Source organism: Lethenteron reissneri, chromosome 22 (genome assembly GCF_015708825.2).
Source record: "Lethenteron reissneri isolate LAM-NWPU_2019-01 chromosome 22, ASM1570882v1, whole genome shotgun sequence".
NCBI classification, from domain to species: domain Eukaryota; kingdom Metazoa; phylum Chordata; class Hyperoartia; order Petromyzontiformes; family Petromyzontidae; genus Lethenteron; species Lethenteron reissneri.
This window is the reverse complement of record NC_083800.1, coordinates 2,237,051-2,256,954: the sequence shown is the minus strand read 5'-3', so window position 1 is coordinate 2,256,954 and position 19,904 is coordinate 2,237,051. Positions and strand designations below refer to the sequence as shown.

Here is a 19,904-nt window from a genome sequence, read left to right as displayed (position 1 = left end):
AAAAAGCAAGGGACAAGTCCTTACTTACTAACAACTCCTCTATCAGTTTTCATTGCTGGAGGGGTTGCCCCTCTACCTGAAAATCCTGGCTCCGCCATTGCCAATGGGCAATGCATGAAAAGCAGGAAACAAAAACAGAACCAGGGCAACCAGACCAATACTCTTAGGCTTTTTCGGTAAAGTCACGTAGGTAAAAAATAAAAATAATAGAAGTAATAATAGAAATAAAATAATAAATCACGACGTTTCGGAGGCAACACAAGCTTCCGTCTTCATAGCACAATTGCTGTATCAAGTAAAGATACTTTATATATATGATAATTTTTTTTACCCTTCTATCTGGCAACAAAACTGACACCTTTTTTACAAGGAGTCATGTTTACATAGACCACAATACCTGCAGTCAATGCAAACAAAAAACATAACTCTGATAATGTATGCACTGTCCTTGAAGTTGATTGGTCCACACCCGAGACAGCTTTCCTTAGAGCCTAGTCTCACATGGTGTTGGAACAGATGACGCCAAAAGGCGCACAACTCAAAGAGAGTCCATCACAACTCAAGAGAGTCCATTAGATTGATATAATTTAAGCAAAAAAATATATACATAGACAGAATAAAATACCGCGTGAGATTGGACCCAAAAATATTCAAAGCAAAGGGTTGGTACGGGAACATTCAAATCGCTTCATCTTTGTGTCACGCTGTGCCACTCAGCGGCTGTCACCCAGGAGACGCTGTCTACTGCGTCGCTTCCTTTAGTGGCTGTGGGTATTCGTAGCAAAAATGTTTTTGCATCGTCAATAACAGTGACATTGTAATGGGTCGCAACTGCAGGTGGCAGGATATCCCCTTAGTAAGATAGCTGTTCTGGGAAATGTGTAAGTCTTCTCATTAAAAGTCCCATTTTTTTGTCAGTTGATTAATTATACACCACCCGCTCTAACGCATTACACGTGGTTCTACTAGATGCTGGAGATGATAAATCCACACGTCGTGGCAACGCTAATGGTGTTACTTTCACTTGACTGTAGGCGAGATATATCCGCCTTGTTCTCGCGGCCACGTGTTGCTGACGGTCCGTCAAGATGCAATGCGGGCCTCCTTTGTAAGGGACGTCGAATGGAGGTCGGACGCAGCAACCAATTTATCTCTCTTAGCATCTCCGTATATCCGCATGCTTATTGGCGTCTGCGTGTTTCGCACACAGCAGCCGCGTTGTGTTGCAATGCATTGGAAAGGCAAAAGTCGCGGGCGGGCGGGTGGGTCTGCTTGCCAGAGCATGGTTGGTTGTTATGTTGTCGTATTTTCCTTCTCGATTTGCCCGTGTTTCGATAGTGCGCCATCTCTCCATACTCGAGTTTGTTCGAAGGTGCCCGTGTTTCTAATCAATTTGTCATGGTGGGCAGTATGCACTGATTGAAAGCATTCATTTCAAGCACATCGGTTTGCTGCTTCTCAGTAAGTTCATTTTTACTAAAAAAAAAGCATCCATCCCCGTGTCGTTATTTTACATGTCCAGAATTTTCAAATACAGGACCCGAAAACCTTACCTTTCTGCCCTGTCAATGACTGCCTGTTTCCATCTTTCCGAGTAGATTGACTGTCAGTGACATAATCCTCCCCATCACTCTGCTCTCCCACTTAACCTCAGTAAAACATGTGCATCTCTCTACATTGTAGCATTATCGGTCGGTTTCAGTCAGTTTATTCCGTGTAAGGCCCATTTAGCTAAGCAGCTCTTATTCATTGGGGACCAGGCCAAAACGGCAGGCAGGTTACACGGGAAGCGAGGGTTTACAGGAGTTTGCATAGAACAGATGCAATTAATGAAAATTTAAATAATGACATGCATGTCTTGATTTCATTTTCGAACAGCATCTTGAGACGGGGTCACATTTGAAAAGCTTTCTGAGGTTAAATGCTTTTGTACTTGTTTTTTTAACGATAACGGTGTAATGGGAGAAATGAAAAAAAAAGCTGATATGTTCAAAAGAAGCAAAGAGAGACGCACACGCGGAATTGTGCCGAACGACAGAAAAAGGGACAGTTGGATTGAAGAACGTACGCAAGAGAGCGATATAATGTAAATTTAACACGTAGCCTTTCACGACCAATATCATCCATAATATAGGTTTTTGGGTTAGATTGCGTAAATATATAAATGTGTCGTTAAAACCCGCCACCACCCGACACAGCCAACTTAGTAAGGGTTGTCACGTAAACAGAAAATGCCAATTCGTCACTAGTACAGCAACACCGGTGTGTTGGAGAGCCAAGCCACAACATTTACAAACTGAGTATGACGTTTCGCCGGTAATTACAACTAGCTTCATCAGGCGATAGCCAGATATGTGGGGGGGGGGGGGGGGATTACTGAGGCAACGTACATTATACATGTGCCTTATGCGAGCCTTTTTAACTTGTCCTTCTTGTCTATTGTGTTTATTAAAATATCCCTACCAACGGTAATCCTTATTGAAGTACGCTGCCCTTTGTCGGCATGCATTTAAATAATGTATTATTTCATTATTCGCTTCCATGCAGCACTGAGACGGTAGCTATCCGAACGGTTAAAGTTATTTTGATTGCTTTCAATGTCGAAATATTCTCTAATTAGTGTTGGCTAGTATAAGCTAGTTTTGAACAAAACTTCAACATTATCAAAATCAATTGAGTGTCCTTGTTGGCACGCGTGTTCTGCTACGGCTGACAGTTGCATTTGGGAGAATTTAATATTTCTCTGATGTTCTTTTAGTCTCGTGCTGATCATTCGTTCTCTGATGTTCTTTTAGTCTCGTGCTGATTATTCGTCCTGTTTGCCCAACATAACATTTATCACACGTGCAGTTAATCCTGTGGACACCTTCTGTTGATAGCTTCAGTAATACATATTTTGTACCAGATATTAAATTCTGTATTTTTTATGTACCGTGCCAAATCTGACTCGAATGTTTCGTTTTTCCAAACATCTGGCTAGTTTATCAGTTACTCCCGCAATGTACGGTATTTTTTATCGTTTTAATTACTTGGGCAGTTGCACTGCTCTTGTTATTTGATTTGGTTTTGGTATTCAATGCCCTGTTGATTTGCGCACCATTAAAGAAGCGCTGCAAATGAACGGTTACAATGACAGAGCAACGAAATGACAGAGCGACGGATTAATCGTTGCCGAGGCATGATTATTATGATGATGATGCACGTAATTTTGAATGCAACCACGAGAATTGGCGCACCGGCTTTAGAACCTAACACCTGCTTCTGTGCGTGTGTGCGTGTGCACGCGTGTGTGTCCCATTGGGGGAGCGGTAGTGTAGCGGTTAGCGCGCTGCGCTATGAACCTGGTGACCCGGGTTCGATTCCCACTCACGGCCAACACCAGTGACGATTATCTGAACCCGTCGTGGGCATCCCCTAGGTCGACTCAGCCTGAAATGAGTACCTGGTGCGGTGTGTAAACATCGCCACTGGGGAGACAAAGGCGGTCGAGCGTTGTGCTGGCCACCCACCCCCTCGTGTACCGTTCCGGCCTTCATAGGTGCTCGCTAACTACACTTGCCCCTACAGTCTGTTAAGGCTATACGGGGGATCTTTGTCTTTGTCCCATTGGAGAGCGGTGGCACAATGGTCAGCGCACTGCGCTCCGAACCCGGCGACCCAAGACGATGATCTGAAACCGGTCCTGGGCCTCCCCTAGGTCGACTCGGCCTCAAATGAGTACCTGGCACGCTGTGTAAACATCGCCACTAGGGAGACAAAGGCGGCCCGGGTGTGGTGTTGGCCACCCACCCTCTTGTGTGCCGTGCCGGCCTTCATAGGTGCTACTCGCTATTTGCACTTTCCCCAACAGTCTGTTAAGGCTCCACGGGGGATCTTTATCCCATTGTGTCCGCACGTTCAGGCAAGCAGCGGGCCAGGACGACGCCGAGGCAGCGATGTCTGCTCAAGGCCCTGGGGCTCGCGCTGTTCGTCGTGCTGGTGACCGCGATTGTTTCCATCGCTGTGGCGCAGAGCAAGAAGCTCCCCCCTCCGCTCAAGGTACCCTGCACCACCGCACATGCAGCCCCCCCTCCCCTACTCCCCGTCACCTTGTGCCCACGAGGGTGGAACTCTTGCTCTGGTGGTTTTCCTTGTGGCTGTGCCTCCCCGCCCACAGCGGTGCAATCTGTTGTTCCCATCCTCATGGATCGTTGTCCCCACCCCCCCAACTACCATATTTCAAGTATTGGACATTCACTGTCGCCATCCCAACTTGACCTTTGTGCTTGGATAGTAATGAAGTAATAATACAAATATTAATAATAGTTGATAGCACTTTTAATTTAAAGCTTTCGTGACTGCAGGGATTCATATTCTTGGTTCTTTCGGTAAAGTCATGTAGAAGGGAAATAATAAAATAATATAAATATTAAACAATAAAAATTCTCACGACGTTTCGACTGCAACACAAGCAATCATCATCAGGTGTGAAATCCACAGCAAGAACATTTATTTTTTCAAATTTTGTGTTGCAGTCGAAACGTCGTGAGAATTTTTATTGTTTTATATTTCTATTATTATATTATTTCCCTTCTACATGACTTTACCGAAAGAACCAAGAATATTATAGCACTTTGTCAAGCCATTTCTGGATGAAGTTCTTCCCATATCGTGGTGGTCCTGGGGGTTGTTGACTGAACTTCACTACTCTGGTTGGTGTATTTATGTTTGTATGTTGAACTTCTTTCGTACCGTACGTAGCCAATCGTGCTAATTGGAGGTGTGGGGGAATGACAACACACTGAACACAAAAAAAGGTTTTAAAGAAATGAGCTTTCAATCTAGATTTAAAAGTGCATTGCTCCAGTGGCTTCCTAATATCGGAAGGAAGAGCGTTCCGGACGCCCGCAGAAGCGCATCTGAAAGCACGACGGCGAGGTGTGGGTTTGGTGAGCGAGAGGGGAGGGGAGCGGTTCAGGTATCACTCGCCACTGATGTTAACGCGGCCAAGAATCGGGCTCAGGTGGCCAGGTTCGTGGTGCAGTGCACTACCCACTGCGCCAAACACTCCTTTTACTCGAAGGGGTCACTAGCGAAATCAAAGCTATTTCGAGATATTTTATAAGATGTGTGCAAATGTACATGTGTCCTCATAAAATAACATCCTACTTGATTAAAGCACCTGAAGATGGCTGCTTGCGTTGTGGCCGAAACGTCGTGAGAATTATTTTATTATGTTTTATTTTTATTATTTTATTACTTCCCTTCTACGTGACTTTACCGAAAGAACCAAGAAGATGTCTAGATCCTGTATAGTTTTTTTCGATTAAATGCATTTGGGAGCTGGTGAGAACGTTTTAAGTTGAAGTCAGCTTAATGTGATGCATTCTTTCCCTCCAGCAGCTATCATCAGGATGCTGCTATTAGAGGTAAATGATTAAATCGCTGCACGTGACGTCAGCAGTGGCTGTTAAAGAGAAACAGATCCTCTTTGAAGTGCAGTGATTTGCCTTGTTTGACCAAAACAACATGGCAATTTTGATTCAAACAAGTTGAGAAAAGCAGTGTGTGTTGCTTGACCCTGGTGGTCAGATGTTGTGGGAGACTTGCACTGAAACGATGTGGATGCAAATGAGAGGGAGGTTGCTGGCTAATGAGCCACTAGTCTTTGCTCAGCCCCACTGGAAATCTTTCCTCCGACCTTCCCTAATTCCTATTTTGGAGGCATTCTCTGGCATTTCACTCAATCTCTGGCACTTCCTCACACGGCCACCCCAATACCCGCAATTCACCACGAAGTGGCGGTGACGTCACCACGGCGCCTGTGCCAGGCCAGGTGCACTTTGAGGCCACGTGAAGTGCCGAAGGCTCGCTGACAGGAGGTCTCGGGACTGACCCAGGTGCCATGGGTCGGCTAACTGAGATGATTGGTAGATGCACCAGCTGTACCCCCCACTGTTGCCACCTTGCTGGATTTAACCGCCCGGCGCTCCGCTCGTTGTTGTGAGCTTCGCTCCTTTTGGCCTCCGTTGTTGCTGGACGGCGACTGCCCCCACAGCTCAGAGGAGAGCCATAAGAAGAATTGACAGCAGAGCCTACAAGCTGTGGCTGGCTGTACTCTGTAATTTGGAAATTAAAATTCACTCGCAAGACAAATAAGCAACGGTCGAAAACTGTATCCTTCCCCGTCGTCTGCACTGCTGGAGGTTTTATTTCAATTTTCGCGAGTTTCTAATGATTTCATTCAACGTACTCCTTGTAAAAACACATTTAGCCTTTCCGCACTCCCCCAGTGCCATTGTGCGAGGTTGGTAATCTTGCGGCTGGAATCTGCGCCTCGCCCACGTCCACACGGAGGAGGAGGAGGAATGTTTTTTTGCTGTCGTGGTGATTTCTTGTTCCCGTTTTTTGTGTTCACATTGTTGCTGGGCTCTCGTGCTGCAGCCTCAAGAAGCATTCCTGCTGAACTGTTGAATTAAAGAGCAATAAGTTATAGTTCCCAGAGGACTGTCAGCCAAACAATGTGTATGTTTATATTTTTGTTATTAAGTCCATAATTTCAAACAAAACCCTCTGCGTACGCGCCGGCCCTTGCCCGACAAGTAGATCCGCTGTTAATAGGAGTCTTGTGGCATGTTTGTTTTTGTAATTCCACAACTGTTGTACACAAACGTTAATCTGTAATTGGAAAAAAATGTAAATGTTTTTGATTGATTGGCCACATGTAGTTTCGCCGTAACCTGAATCCTGCGGGACCGATTTGGATTCCCAGTCGAAGTCCATTCCTTAGTGTGACCTGGGCTGACCCGAGGTTAACTCTGCACCTCCGATTCCCCGCACCTCCGATTAGCGCGGTTGGCTACGTACGGTGCGAAAGAAGTTCAGCATACATACGAAGATACAACTCGGCATATATAAAAGTTTACCCGTATGAACATTACACGCGTCACAATTCACCCCCCGTCCCCTCCCACCCTAGCAGTTAGATGTATTGCCACGTTTCTGGATAGCGATTCGATTGAAGAATCGATTGCTCATTTTTTTAAATTTGTACATATTGATTGTCTGCCGCACGTAATCTCTTGTATTTCATTTGTACACTGCCTCATTTATATTATCTCATAGAAATGTACGTTCGCGTTTTAAAATTTGGTGACTGGTAAACACTCGATCCTCTCACGCTCTGTTCCATGCGTACAACGGGAGCGTAAGAATAGAATTGAATCGACGAGTGGATGCGTCTTTGCATCCCTAACGATCGTCAAGAGAGGCGAGAAAGTGACCGCCGTGCCTGTATGCCACTTGCCGCACCGCTCGCTCGCGTGATGCTCGGCTGCCAGGAGAGGCAGACTCAACAAATCAAACGGAATCGTCGTTGCATTTGGTGTTCGCGATGTTTCACAGACGAGTATCATCCGCAGTAGTTTCATAGTTACTACCGGCGAAACGTTACGGTACTCGAATTGTAAATGTTGTTGTGGATTTGCTCTCCAACACACCGGTGTGCTGTGCTAGTAACGAATCGGCATGTTCTGTTTACGTGACAAACCTTACTAGTTGGCTGGGTTCAACGACACATATTTACGCGATTTAACCCAAAATAAACTCTTAATTACAGAGTTTCATCGTAGCGGGCGATGTTGCCGTGTGGTTTTACCCAATCAGGTACAGTTTGGACCGTGACGCTGGCAGACGTGGCCTACTCTTTTTTTAAAATAGCGTCCTGGGATATTTGACCTCTCCTGTGCAGCAGATGCCGCGCATTTTATTTTGGAAATGCACCCACGGTGTTCAACAGGGCCGACCGCTGGGCTTGGAACCGTGAAGCTCTGCAACAAGTGGCCAAAGCTCCACCGCTCGGCCGTGCGGCGCCCAACGCATGTGTCGTTCGTGTGCCTGGTGCCGCCGGTGTGTTAACGTCTCCATCGGGGGGACAAAGGCGGGCGGGCGTGCGTGGCGCTGGCCACCCACCCCCCTCGTGTGCAATGCCGGCCTTCATTAGGCACTCGCTAACAGCACCTGCCCAGAAAGTCTGTTAAGGCTATGGGGGGGGGGATATCTTTGTCATTGTGTGCAGTACGGAGTGGTGCTGGATGCGGGCTCTTCGCACACATCGCTGTTCGTGTACCAGTGGCCAGCGGACAAGGAGAACGACACCGGGGTGGTGACGCAGGTCGCGCACATCGACGTGGAGGGTGAGTGCACTTTTAAGAGTGTTTTGATTTCCAAATTTTGTTCCAATTGTGCCATTGAGGCCATGTCACGAGATAAGATTGTGCTTTCGGAACTCTACAGCTAGCAGGGAATCATCCTGTGCCAGAGAACAGCTTTGGAATATGTTATGCAACTATTTCTGAGGCTACAGAGAAGACAGACCTTTAAAGCTGCGGTGTATGGGAGGATTACTATGGTATAAAACTCATGCATTTTATTTTAGTGTGGTAAACATATACCAGCCATTAAAAATATCCTTCTTTACCATTCTCTCTGTCACACACATGGTCTTTCGAGAATGGGAAAAGGGTATTTTTTATTTGGGGAATTTCATTTTCCTCTTGGCGACTGAAGAGTATTTGTTATGTAAGGTTCGCAGGAAACCGTTGGATGGTTCAAAGATAAATACAAATTGAGATGTGTCCCAAACCCACTCCTGGCCTCCTTAAAAAGTATTAAGCTTTCATTCCTGCCATGTTTTTTTGCTTGTCCAGCATTAAAAAAAATATTTAGATTAAGATCCATTAAAAGTTTTTTTTTACAGCCTAATTTTGCGGTCAACTCAACTTTGCATACATGGGACGTCGGAAAGGGCATGCGGTGAGCTGCAGAGGTCATTCGGGGTTCGCACGAGCGAGTGGGGCCCCTCTTAAAGCGAAGGATCGTGAACCGTTGTGTTCGTACGCGTTGTAACATCCGGTTGGCCCTGCCACTTGCATCGGCATCCAAATACAGAACGACCGATTTTGAAGTTGACGTACATTCAGCGTTTCTGCGAGGTCACCCAAGAGTTGAGTACCCTGTTCGGCAGGGTCGATGAACCGTGGCACAATCAAAGGCCACTTTCGTTGCAGATGGCACGGCGCTCCGGGACTCGCATTGCAGCGGGGTTCATCTCACAGTCCCTCCCTTCTTTTCAATGTTTTCACAAAAAGAAAGGAACTTGGTAGAACAGTAAGGTCGCCTGTGCATTTTTTTGGCATGACGCGAAAGAAAAGTCTCCAAAAAGAATTCTTCACTTTGACTCTTTGACCCACTGGGACTAGATGTTCCTTATTCAGTTTTTTTTTTGGGGGGAGGGGGGGTGGATGTGTGACACGAGTTTAACAGACCGTGATAAAACTATTGGGATGGGGAAAATACTTTTGAGCACCAGGCAGCGCTCCGTTTCCATTTCACATGGGCCCTGGATTTCGGCTGAACAGGATTGTGTTGAAAAAAATATTCTGAATGTAAAATTATCAGGTAGGAGAGGCGTTGTGATTTGGTGCACAATGGTCTGAACCCGGAAACCTGGTTTTGATTCCCATGTCATGGCTCAGAGCAGTCGCAAGGGATGTCTGGTACTGTCCCAGGTCTCAAACTTGATTTGAAGCTTTCGTGACTGCAGGGATTACTCTTTGGTTCTTTCGGTAAAGTCACGTAGAAAGAAAATAAATTAAATAATATAATACGACGTTTCGATTGCAACACAAGCAACCGTCATCAGGTAAGAATGAATGAGAAAACAAACCGAGTAAATTAAGAAATATAATGCAATACAACACAGAGCGTCGGCTAACACAACAGCCCTTCCTTGGTTGATTATGTTCTTCCAAAGATTGCTAAATTTGAGAGAGAGGGACAAAACACAGACACGGAGACACAAAAATAGACACACAAGCAGAGAGAGACACACACACACAGAGAGACACACAGAGAGACACACACATAGACACAAAGGTCAACTCAACTAAACCAAGCGATGTCTCAACCAGTCCTGATGCTCATTCGCTCGCCCGTACGGACAGGGTGAATCTGTGCGTGCCTGTGAAGCGTATTGTGATGGCTGAACGCAAAACCCTAGCCCCAGGCTTGACAAAGTGAACGTGATATATTAACACGGTGTCCTGCTCGTAAAATGTGCCTGGTTCAGGTTTGGCAACGTGCTGTCAAGGGGGACGCGGGTAAGGGGGAGAGGGGGTGGGGGTGCGGTAGGGATGTCGGGTCGTGTCCATGTGATCCCATGCACTTTTGGACAAAACGGTCCATCTGGCTCAGCGGTCAGCAACCAAAGCGACGAGGAGAAGAGCCACATTTTTGTTTAGTCTTAATTCGGTCAATAGTTCAGTGTTTCAATGCACGTGAAATACGAGACCCGGTGGCCGTTGACGAATAACGACGCAGAGCGGTCCTGGCGGAGTCGCGGGTTTGCCGGCCCCCTGGTCTGGCTCCATCTGTACCACACTGTGGTGTTCGCTGAGAATTTGGCGTGGTTCCCTGAGCACCTGTTTGTTTGACACCACTTCTGCAAGCCTCAGCCTGGGGTGTGTCTACTGAATTAACCTCCACCCACCATCCTCTGTTCCCCTCTAGCCCCCCCCCCCCCCCTTGTTATCTGACCACATTTAGACATTTCCCAGCACTTTCTTGCTCTGCTTGTTGCGTCACTCCTCGGCGTTCATTGCTCTCGCGTGGCTTTTATTCCCCCCCCCCCGCTCCAGAAATCTTGTGACCAATGTCTTAGTCACTGCTGTTGACGAGACACTATAAAAAGGCAATAAGGTGCACAGTGTGACCACATTCATGAAGCCATAATACACAGGCATCAGGCAGGAGGAAGTCCCTTTTTAAAGCGATGACCAGGCACTGTCAGCATGTTTGCACAGTTGTACTGCAAATGTACCACGTATTGTGTGCTTTCCAGCTCATGCAGTTAACTGATGTACCTATGTTGCTCTGTCAATAGCCCTATTCCTCCCTGTTCCGTTGGGTGTGACGTGACGCGTGATTAGATCCCACGCCTGCCGTCGCGATCTACGCAGCCTTTAAGCAGTGCGTAACCCAAGTTGACATTTATGGGTGTACGTTTAAACCACTCAGCGGCATTAGACGTTTGTTTTTTATTTCGACCTTAGTCAATGCCGTTCCCTGTGGGCGATGTCCTTTCAACAAAAGCCAAACTCCCCCGACGTCGCTGCCTTGGAAGGCGAGAAAAGCGGAGGCCACGCAAAATTTAATAAATTAAGAAGAAAAATAAGTCTTGGCATCCGTACGCGAAGAAATGCACATGCAAATGAATGACCAAATGTGGACCGTGAACTTTCCGAAATTTAAACACGCAGGCAAGGTTTTCTGCTCGGATAAGCGCAGAGCTGTTGCTCCACATTTTTCGCTCGTAAAACAAACAAAAAAATGGCAAGTAGGTGGTGTGATGATCCCGCCCGGACCCCCCGCCTCGCTCCCCTCTTCTCCCTTCGTTCAATGAATCATCAATCGACGTTTGAGATTCTGCTGCACATTACAGTGGCCTCTCATGGATGGAGGGGGCCGTATTATGTCATTGAGTAATGAGTTTAGGCAAAAGATTTTAATGTCAATTCTTAAGCGCACGACACAAACGAGGAAATGTGAGAATGTTTTTTTTATACAACTCTCCGATGTGCGCTTGGTTTGTTGGGCTAAATTATTTTAGTTGACTAAACTATTTTACGTGACCTAAACTATTTTATTTTACCAGCTAAAGCCCACTGTGTGAGGTATTAGCCCTTTTTCAGCGGCGACGTGACCACACATGATAGTTCAACGAAGCGGCTTATCATCATCATCACACGTCGCAGCCAAATAATCTAAACGCATGTTGTTTCTAAATGTGGAGGGAAAAACTGGAGGAACCCAGAGAAAAATCCACGCGACCACAGGGAGACAGAGAACACGCAAACTACAAATATTCAGGCATCAGGATAGATGCCACGACCTGCATATCAGGCAACATCTCACCACCGCAGTATGCATGATGGGAGCTTTTTCAGAAACTGAATTAACCGGCGAAAACCAACGCAGTAAAATTAAAAGATGTTTGTAGACCAAATGTCAAATGTGCGTACTTTTTGCTTCCGGTGTTTACAGAAACAAGGAGACGTTCTTTTTGGAATAGACCTGCAGCCATTCAGGAGACACTGTGAGCACGAGTCTTTCATCATGATACTTTGCACGTGTCGTTTGCTAAATATTCCTGATAACGATTCTTGGCAATTTGTGAAGAAACGTGTTATCAAAACCACACTTCCTCCTGTATGCTGATCTTTAGCATACATTGCTTGTGTCGTAAGAATCGATGTTGATCGAATAATTAATGCATCATCAGGAGACAGATCTGGAACTCACTTTTAGCCAAATATTATTTTGGTAGCCAATTTTTTTCCCCATTCGTGGTGTTGGCCTTGTGTCTCACTGTGCGCATGAGTTTTGCGCTGTGGACTTTTGAAAATCGGCTCTGAGCTTCCGAGTAGCAGTGTCAGTTGAAAATGCAGCTTTGAAATTCACGCTTCACTCCAAAAAGTGAGGTATGCATTCCAACATTTTACAATGGGACATTTCCAATCAGAGATTTTTTTTATTAATGTCCTACACATTGCAGAGCCAGGAAATTCACAAACCACAATTGAACGTGGAAGTCCTTTTGCGGTGGTAAGTTCGTGGCCTACGTAATATTCAGAACACAGTGCTCCGCTCTGCAATGTGTAGGACATTAATAAAAAAAAAAATGATGATTGTAAATGTCCCCTTGTAAAATGTTGGAATGCATACCTCACTTTTTTTGTAGTGGAGCGTCTCGTGTCCTGGGCTTCTCTTTCTCCTTTTAAGAACATAACCTTTAAAAATGGATTTTTTTTTGTCAAATTCTGCCAAGGAAACCCCCGCACGTGGCTCAAGAATCTGAGGCATTACTTTTCCACTAAATACCAACCGTTGCATGGCAATGGAAAGTTCACATTGGGCGCCTGATGGTGCCCCCTTGACCATCAATCATTTGCCACGACTCCACAAAGAAAGGCCACTTATTCATGCAGTTATTTCTTTAAATATCCACGCTCGCGGCACCGCCTGTAACACGGCAGGCAATCCCCGCGTCGTACTTTTGCACTTTTTGAGAGAAACCTCAGACGCTGCGCGAGGGACTCCACAACCACCTGAGTTCGATTTCTAGCAGCCACGGCTCACATCGGTGGCGAGCGACGTGAACAGCGGTCCCGAGCACCCACCTTCTCCAACCCACACTGACCAGCGACACCCTCTGCCATGATGGATATGGCATAGGGTGTCCATCATCCGGCAGTACATTGACGAAGGGCCTTAAAAAAGAATGATACAATGTCTTCTTGGTTCTTTCGGTAAAGTCACGTAGAAGGGAAATAATAAAATAATAAAAATAAAACATAATAAAATAATTCTCACGACGTTTCAGCCACAACGCAAGCAGCCGTCCTCAGGTGAAGACCAGGTCTGTCGGGGAGACGGACGCTGTCTTCCCCCTTCTACGTGACTTTACCGAAAGAACCAAGAAGATGAATCCCTGCAGTCACGAAAGCTTTAAATCGAAATGATACAATGTTTACGAACTGCACGACTCGTAACTGGAAGGTTGCGAGTTTCACTTCCGGGGTTGGGATCGACTCACCACGGTAACACTTTGCAGGGAATAAAAAATTGGTTGTCCCATAAAAAAATTCTTGTTCGCCGCCATACTCATGCGGAATTCCCACTGCTGGCTCTGTGCTGAAAAGAGGATATGTGCGCCCGTCACATGCTCAGTCGAGTGACACGCCACTGACGAAACAGCATTGGCCTGCTGTGCCAAAACACTTTGCACGACTAGATGAATGTAATGGTTAAAAATACAAAAATATTCAAAAGCAGGAATATTGATACTTGTTTTGTGGCCAAGCTTTGTGCACATTGTGAAATGGTTGGTTTTCTAAGAGCTCTGTTCAAATATGAATAAGCAATATATTCTCCCTGATGTGTAATAGACTGTTAACGAAAAATTACATTTATTTATTTGTTTATTTCCACATCTGCTGTTGCAATAACACGTAGTCAAGACATGAACAAGGCAGGGCCTCGCATTTCAAGATATGTTTGATCCGAAAAAAGTCCATTACAGTCCATTTAAACAGTTTGCTGCTTTTAATAATATCTTAAGAGACTTTGACGGATGGCAACGCTTTTAACTTTTATACCAAACCGCTTGAAGCAACACCGCCGTGACATATTCATGTGATTTTGTTGAATGTAACATTTAGCCTCTGAACATTCGTTGCATGAATATCTGTAATTGTTTATTTAATGCGTTTATTTAATACCGCAGCCCACCGTTTTCTCTGCATTTCTCTGAGTGGAGAAAAAATATCCCCCACATGCTTTTCAAAGTCGTTAAAGCGGCGTTTAAGTGTACGAGTTATGTTTTAACCCCATCATTAACACCGTTCAAGTCGTTTGAGTATCTCTTTGCGTGTTTAAAGCTATTTTAAGGTGATGAGCAATGTGCATCGACCAGATACATTTATTCTTAATTTTGGACTCGCTTACAATTCAAGGAAATGATGTCTTTAGCACTGAGTTGTATTCCATTGACAATAAACGCTCACGCTTAACATGACCATGTCGTAAGTAATATTGTGGGCTTGAGTCAATTGCTTTTATGCGGGCGTAGTGATAAAACACTTTGTTAATAATAATATGGTTGCTGTAAGCAAGATGCATTTACTTAGCTCTCATTATATTACCTAGATTCACTGGTTGGCCTTAATGCTGCTGTAATAGCCAATGTAGTTATATGGGGTGGGGTTTATGACGAACAAATTCAGTTCCGATACTCCCCCTCAACTCCTGACTATTTGATTGTCACGATTCAGGGTGACTGTTCCTTTCCAGAATCAGTTGTATTGTTATGATAGTGAATAGGAGTGCCTCTCGTGACCTGAAGCCATTTCATTCATCATCACCAGCCACGCTTTGTCCACTGCTGCATTCAGGGCCTCCCGAACTCTTCACCGTCCTGTGATGCAACAATCCATCGAGCCTCCCCCAACATGAGCCGATTCTTATCGCTCAACCAACGCAGTGGTCGTATACTCTCCGGCGTGTCTCTAATCATCGGCATCATCCATCGGCCGTCATCCGTTGGCCATCATCCGTTGCCCAACATATCTTTACAACGACGTTTGACCGCCGAAGCCCTACCAGCCGTTTAAGTCAAAGTGATGTCTCTGCTTTGTGTTTGTTCTATTATCGGTGTGTCTCTCATTTCCATTTCGAGTGTGCCCCAGGATTCTTTGCACAGCGTTCGGCTTTTGTTCCATGTTCCCTGCCGGTTTGCGTGTTTCAGATCCGTATTTTGGCAGATGATGTGCAGTGATTGAAAACGTTACTTTTTGTGTTTTTTTCTCGGCTGAGTTCACTTTTGCAAAAGCGCTCTAACCTGCTCTCACTCGCCCCGCTAGATATCAAAATAGTCCATCACAGATCCGCCTTCAACAATTGCCTTATATATACACACACAGCCAAAGAGAGGGCAACGCTTATTAAAGGTGAAAACAAGGTCGTGAACTGGAAGCAGCTAGATCAGAACGTAGCAGAGTTAAACTATGCAACAGATTAAAATAAATAGAGAAGCAACGTGTGGAAATGGATGTTGCCACGTTAAATGATCACATCACTGGCAAAGTAATGGACTGTGCACTTAGATTGAAACTAAAAACAACAGGTTTTATGTCAAGCCACAAATACACACACACGATGAACACGAGAGAAAAAAAAACACGGATAAAATCGCCAAATAAAATATAGAATACACATAACCCTATAAAGCCGTGCTGAAGAATAATGATAAAAGAGATTCCAGAGGACAACACAAATCACCGAAGGCTTCATAGCAAGCAATGGGAGCATGATCGCGGTAGAAGGGAGATTGATGATCGGTAATTCACATGTGGTACCATAGCCCCTTAGGCAGAACGTTTGATCCATGACACGTGTTCTTTCTTAGAAAACGTCTCCATCACTGTGCAAAAGCACACACTTATCAGTGGAAGTATCGTCAGTGCTTCATTGTCGAGCATTGTTTGATGCTGAAATGTATAATCGACCTGTTTGCTGGATTGCAGGCAGCCTCCTGATATTCAGTATCAGCGCTGGGAAATTATATACTTGGCATCCGATGGTTTGATTGAGTCAGAAATGTCACCGTTGCATCTGCGACCGGTCTCCTAGCGATCGAGAGCTTTAGTTCGAGGGAGACGGCTGTGACCCTTTGTGGACACGTCGCCCCGTCTTGATGCGCAAACTCCGGCAAATTGCGCTCACTTCAGTTGATCCGTGGATCGAATACATCGCTCGAGATGCTGGTGTACGGCAGCAAGAGAAAGTTTATGCGAACGCTGTCACAAAGAGGTCACTCGTTTGGCACCGACGGCGATCTCTTCGCTGACGATGCGCGACGGACGAATGAAATTGTTTGAATTGGTAGATAACCTCGGCTCTGCGGTGAAAGGGCTCGGGCAAAGGAATGCGACCGTGCACCGTGAAGGTGAGAAGCAGGTGGGCTACAAACGTGACCCGCAGTGTTGCTTGTGCCTGGCCGACAGCAAGCAGGTATCTGAACCTAGCTACCGAATGAGAGAAAGAAAGAAACAACCAACACGTTTTCAGCAGAAGTAACCCACCTAACCTTTCACCTCTCTCTCTCTCTCCAGGCCTCCACCTGCTTTCGTGTTTATGTTTGGCAGAGTGTTTCCAAGGTTTTATTGAAGCCTTGCTGGTGCCTAGCCGTGGGGTGAGAACGGACCACTGGGGAAATTGGGGCTTTAGTTCGCCGAGTCGATCCTGGACGCGAGCCATCCACGCGCTTGAGTCGGCGTAAATCTTTCGCTGGCCGATTGAAGTGAATGTTTAATTTGGACCCACGTGTGTACTGACTGCAATGGCCCAACTCCACAACTAGAATTAGGGGGCAAATTCCTCGTTCCCAGATGGCCCAGTCCAAGACTGCCCGGGGGACGTACAGCGGAACGAGTCCAACAGTGCGATGAATCAGAAACAAAAAATGTATGTTGCCGTAGCAACGATGCACGCGTAACATTTCACGTTTGAGAATGGTTTACGCATAATGCACGTTCTATACAAATGGTGGGGGGAGGGGTGCTTATGCTTAGAGTATTTGGTTGCTGTAAACGTCCACGTGATAAGCCACTTCATTGCGCTATCATTTGTGGCGATGTCCCTTCTGAAAACAAAGACTACTAGCTCAGGGGTCCTTACCTGGTAAAATAATGAGTCTAGTTTTATAACATTAATCTCTTTTCAGTGATTTGCTTACTTTTCTTATACTTTGAACTCCTATCGATTGTTTTGTATTGTTTGTTGTTGTACGTTTGTAACCAACCCCCCCCTTCCCCCCACTGGACATCTGTGAAAAAAAGCTTCGTAGCTCACCGGATTTCTCCAGGAGAAATAAATATTGCGGTTCTAACTGCGACGCTAGATGCAGGCTCCTACGGCGAAAGCGAAGGCTGCAGAGCGAGGAAAGAGAAATGCAAATGAGATGGTGAACTTGGCACGGACGCAGACTGGGCCAACCCTTTACAACGGGGGACGGGGAGGGGGGGGAGATGGAAGACACGAGGGGAGGAAGGTCCTCCCCGTGACTCGCTTTGCCAGCAGCATTGCAACACGCGCACACAACGCAGCAGCAGCGGCGCGTGACACGCTCTCCTGTGTACGTGCAGACATACAGTGCACGCGCGACCGTCGGCAACGTGACCTCCTTGTGAACCACAAGTCACGGTGCAATTGGTGCGGGAAGGGAACGGCGAGAAAAAACAAACGGCGCGGATTGTCTGAAACGCCCAAAAAGATTTGTTGGGGCGGAGGGGGGAGGAGATATAGAAGGAGCCGGAGATGTTAAGCCGAAGATTGGTGGTGCCGTTCCTCTGTCAGACAATATTTGAAACGAAAAAAACACGCAATTATTGAATGCCTCACTCAGGGCAAGCAATGGGAGTGTGAACGCAGCAAAAATGAAATGGAATACCAGTCATTTACACGTGGTCGTCCTTCAGGGGAGAAATATGGAGCGGTAACAATGTCACGATTGAGATGAATTCTGTCGCGTGTCGCGGCAAATGGGATGCTCATTTTAGTTTTACGGCTCTGCTGTGATGGTGAACAAGCCTGCACCACGAGACGGAACGAACGGGGAAACAATGCAAACGAGATGGTTTAAAAGCAACAACACCCAACGTCATCGACACTTCAAATTAAGTGTGGCTTCCTGCAAACACTTGCATGCACCCGCCCCCCCTCCCCCTATAGCGTGCTGTCTCGATGCATCGCAACGCCGATAATGCAGCATGTGAAACGTAGATAAGCTTAATTGTGCAAGATATGGAGATGCGTTGCCTTTCCGCTGACCTTCAGGAACACGCGACCATGAGACCAAGGTCTACACGCCCACGATCAAGAGATATTTGATGACATCAGAATGTAAACCACACGGATTTTGCTGCCGGATTACCGCGGGGCTACGCTTGGGCAGTGTGACAAAATCAATTGTTGCGCTGTACTATGCTTCAACATCTGTGCTCCCTGCCTTCGGTTAAGCCGCACTGACCAGCTGAGTGAAGCACACTCACAATATCTCCCACGACCCACCACCCGGACAAAATGGGCTGTGCGCGTGTAAGACACGGGTTTGTAACGATGCATTGAGCCATCGATTACGATTCATCGATATGAGTGGAGTTCTTCGCGCTGCAGCACCTGATGCTGTGCATGCGTGCTCGTGCGCTTCTTTGCTCCCTGCAGGAGGCGGCATATCGAGCTACAAGGATAACCCGGAGATGGCCGGGCAGTCCCTGGTGCCGAGTCTCTTCAACGCCACGAAACTCGTCCCGCCGGAGAGGCACCACGAGACGCCCATCTCCTTGGGCGCCACGGCCGGCATGCGACTGCTCCGGTTAGTTCGGCGGATGCCGTTAAGGCGTCACGCTCGCAGCCTTCTCTTTCCCCCGCTCCGCCGTCGGTTCCGCCCTCCGCTTTGTCCGAGCGTCCCGTTCAAACCGGCCACGAGCCTCTGCGGGGTAGAGCGAGCGGCGTGCGATCGAACAGGCCGCTGGTTCAAATCCACCACGCGTGCGAGGGAGAAACGCTCCGTCCCAGTGGCGCTTCGCTAATTTTCAGAGAGGGGAGGCAGTCATCGGTGCGTGAGGCCCGTCACACATTTGAAACCATTGCGGGTTTGACAGCAGCACGATGATGATGATGGGGTGTTGTCGTCACGTGTTGTGTATTGTGGGGGGCCGCACTAAAGGCCACCAGGGGCTGCCAGTGGCCCGCGGGGCTTCGCAATGAGAACACTGCTCTATCCCATACAGGCAGGGAGTTTTGCAACATTTGTGTGATCCATCAACCCTCGCCTGCACAGTGCTAGATTACAGCCGTGCTCCGCCAACCACTGCTGCTCCCACGTATGTCTCAATGCTGTGACGGAGTCCATCGATAAGCCATATTTCCCCATTTTTCCCCATTGGAACAAGGTTTCTGCATTCGCGAGCGTTTTCAAGCACGTAACCCTCGCGGGCAGAGAGGGTTTTCGATGATATAAATGATTACCCTCAAAACTACACCTCAAACGTATGATTGTTATATGTTGACTGTGACGTTGGCATACTTTTGACGAGTCCACCCACCTCTCACCTACGCAGTCAGTCGCGGATTTGTAACAACAATGAAATGCATTTTCCGCACGCTTTCTCCTTCTCTCCAAGACACTGCGGGCAATGGGATGAAATTGCCGTGCGATTCCTATTGCCCACTAAAAAAAACCCACACAGATATCGGGATGAATGTTGTGCCTGCAGCAACAAATTCCCGCTAACTGCTCTTTATAC

General features: G+C 46.6%; 1 protein-coding gene across 5 annotated transcripts in view; it reads left to right on the top strand.

Annotated features, from left to right (window-relative positions):
• Nucleotides 1-19,904, top strand: part of LOC133345504 (ectonucleoside triphosphate diphosphohydrolase 8-like) — a 50,900-nt gene that overhangs the window by 23,438 nt on the left and 7,558 nt on the right. For all 5 annotated transcript variants that reach the window (XM_061556287.1, XM_061556289.1, XM_061556288.1 and 2 more), the window contains 3 exons: nucleotides 3,902-4,038; nucleotides 8,057-8,174; nucleotides 18,820-18,970. In XM_061556287.1, the coding sequence (XP_061412271.1) occupies nucleotides 3,902-4,038; nucleotides 8,057-8,174; nucleotides 18,820-18,970 (406 nt within the window). The remainder of the gene's footprint in view (nucleotides 1-3,901; nucleotides 4,039-8,056; nucleotides 8,175-18,819; nucleotides 18,971-19,904) is intronic.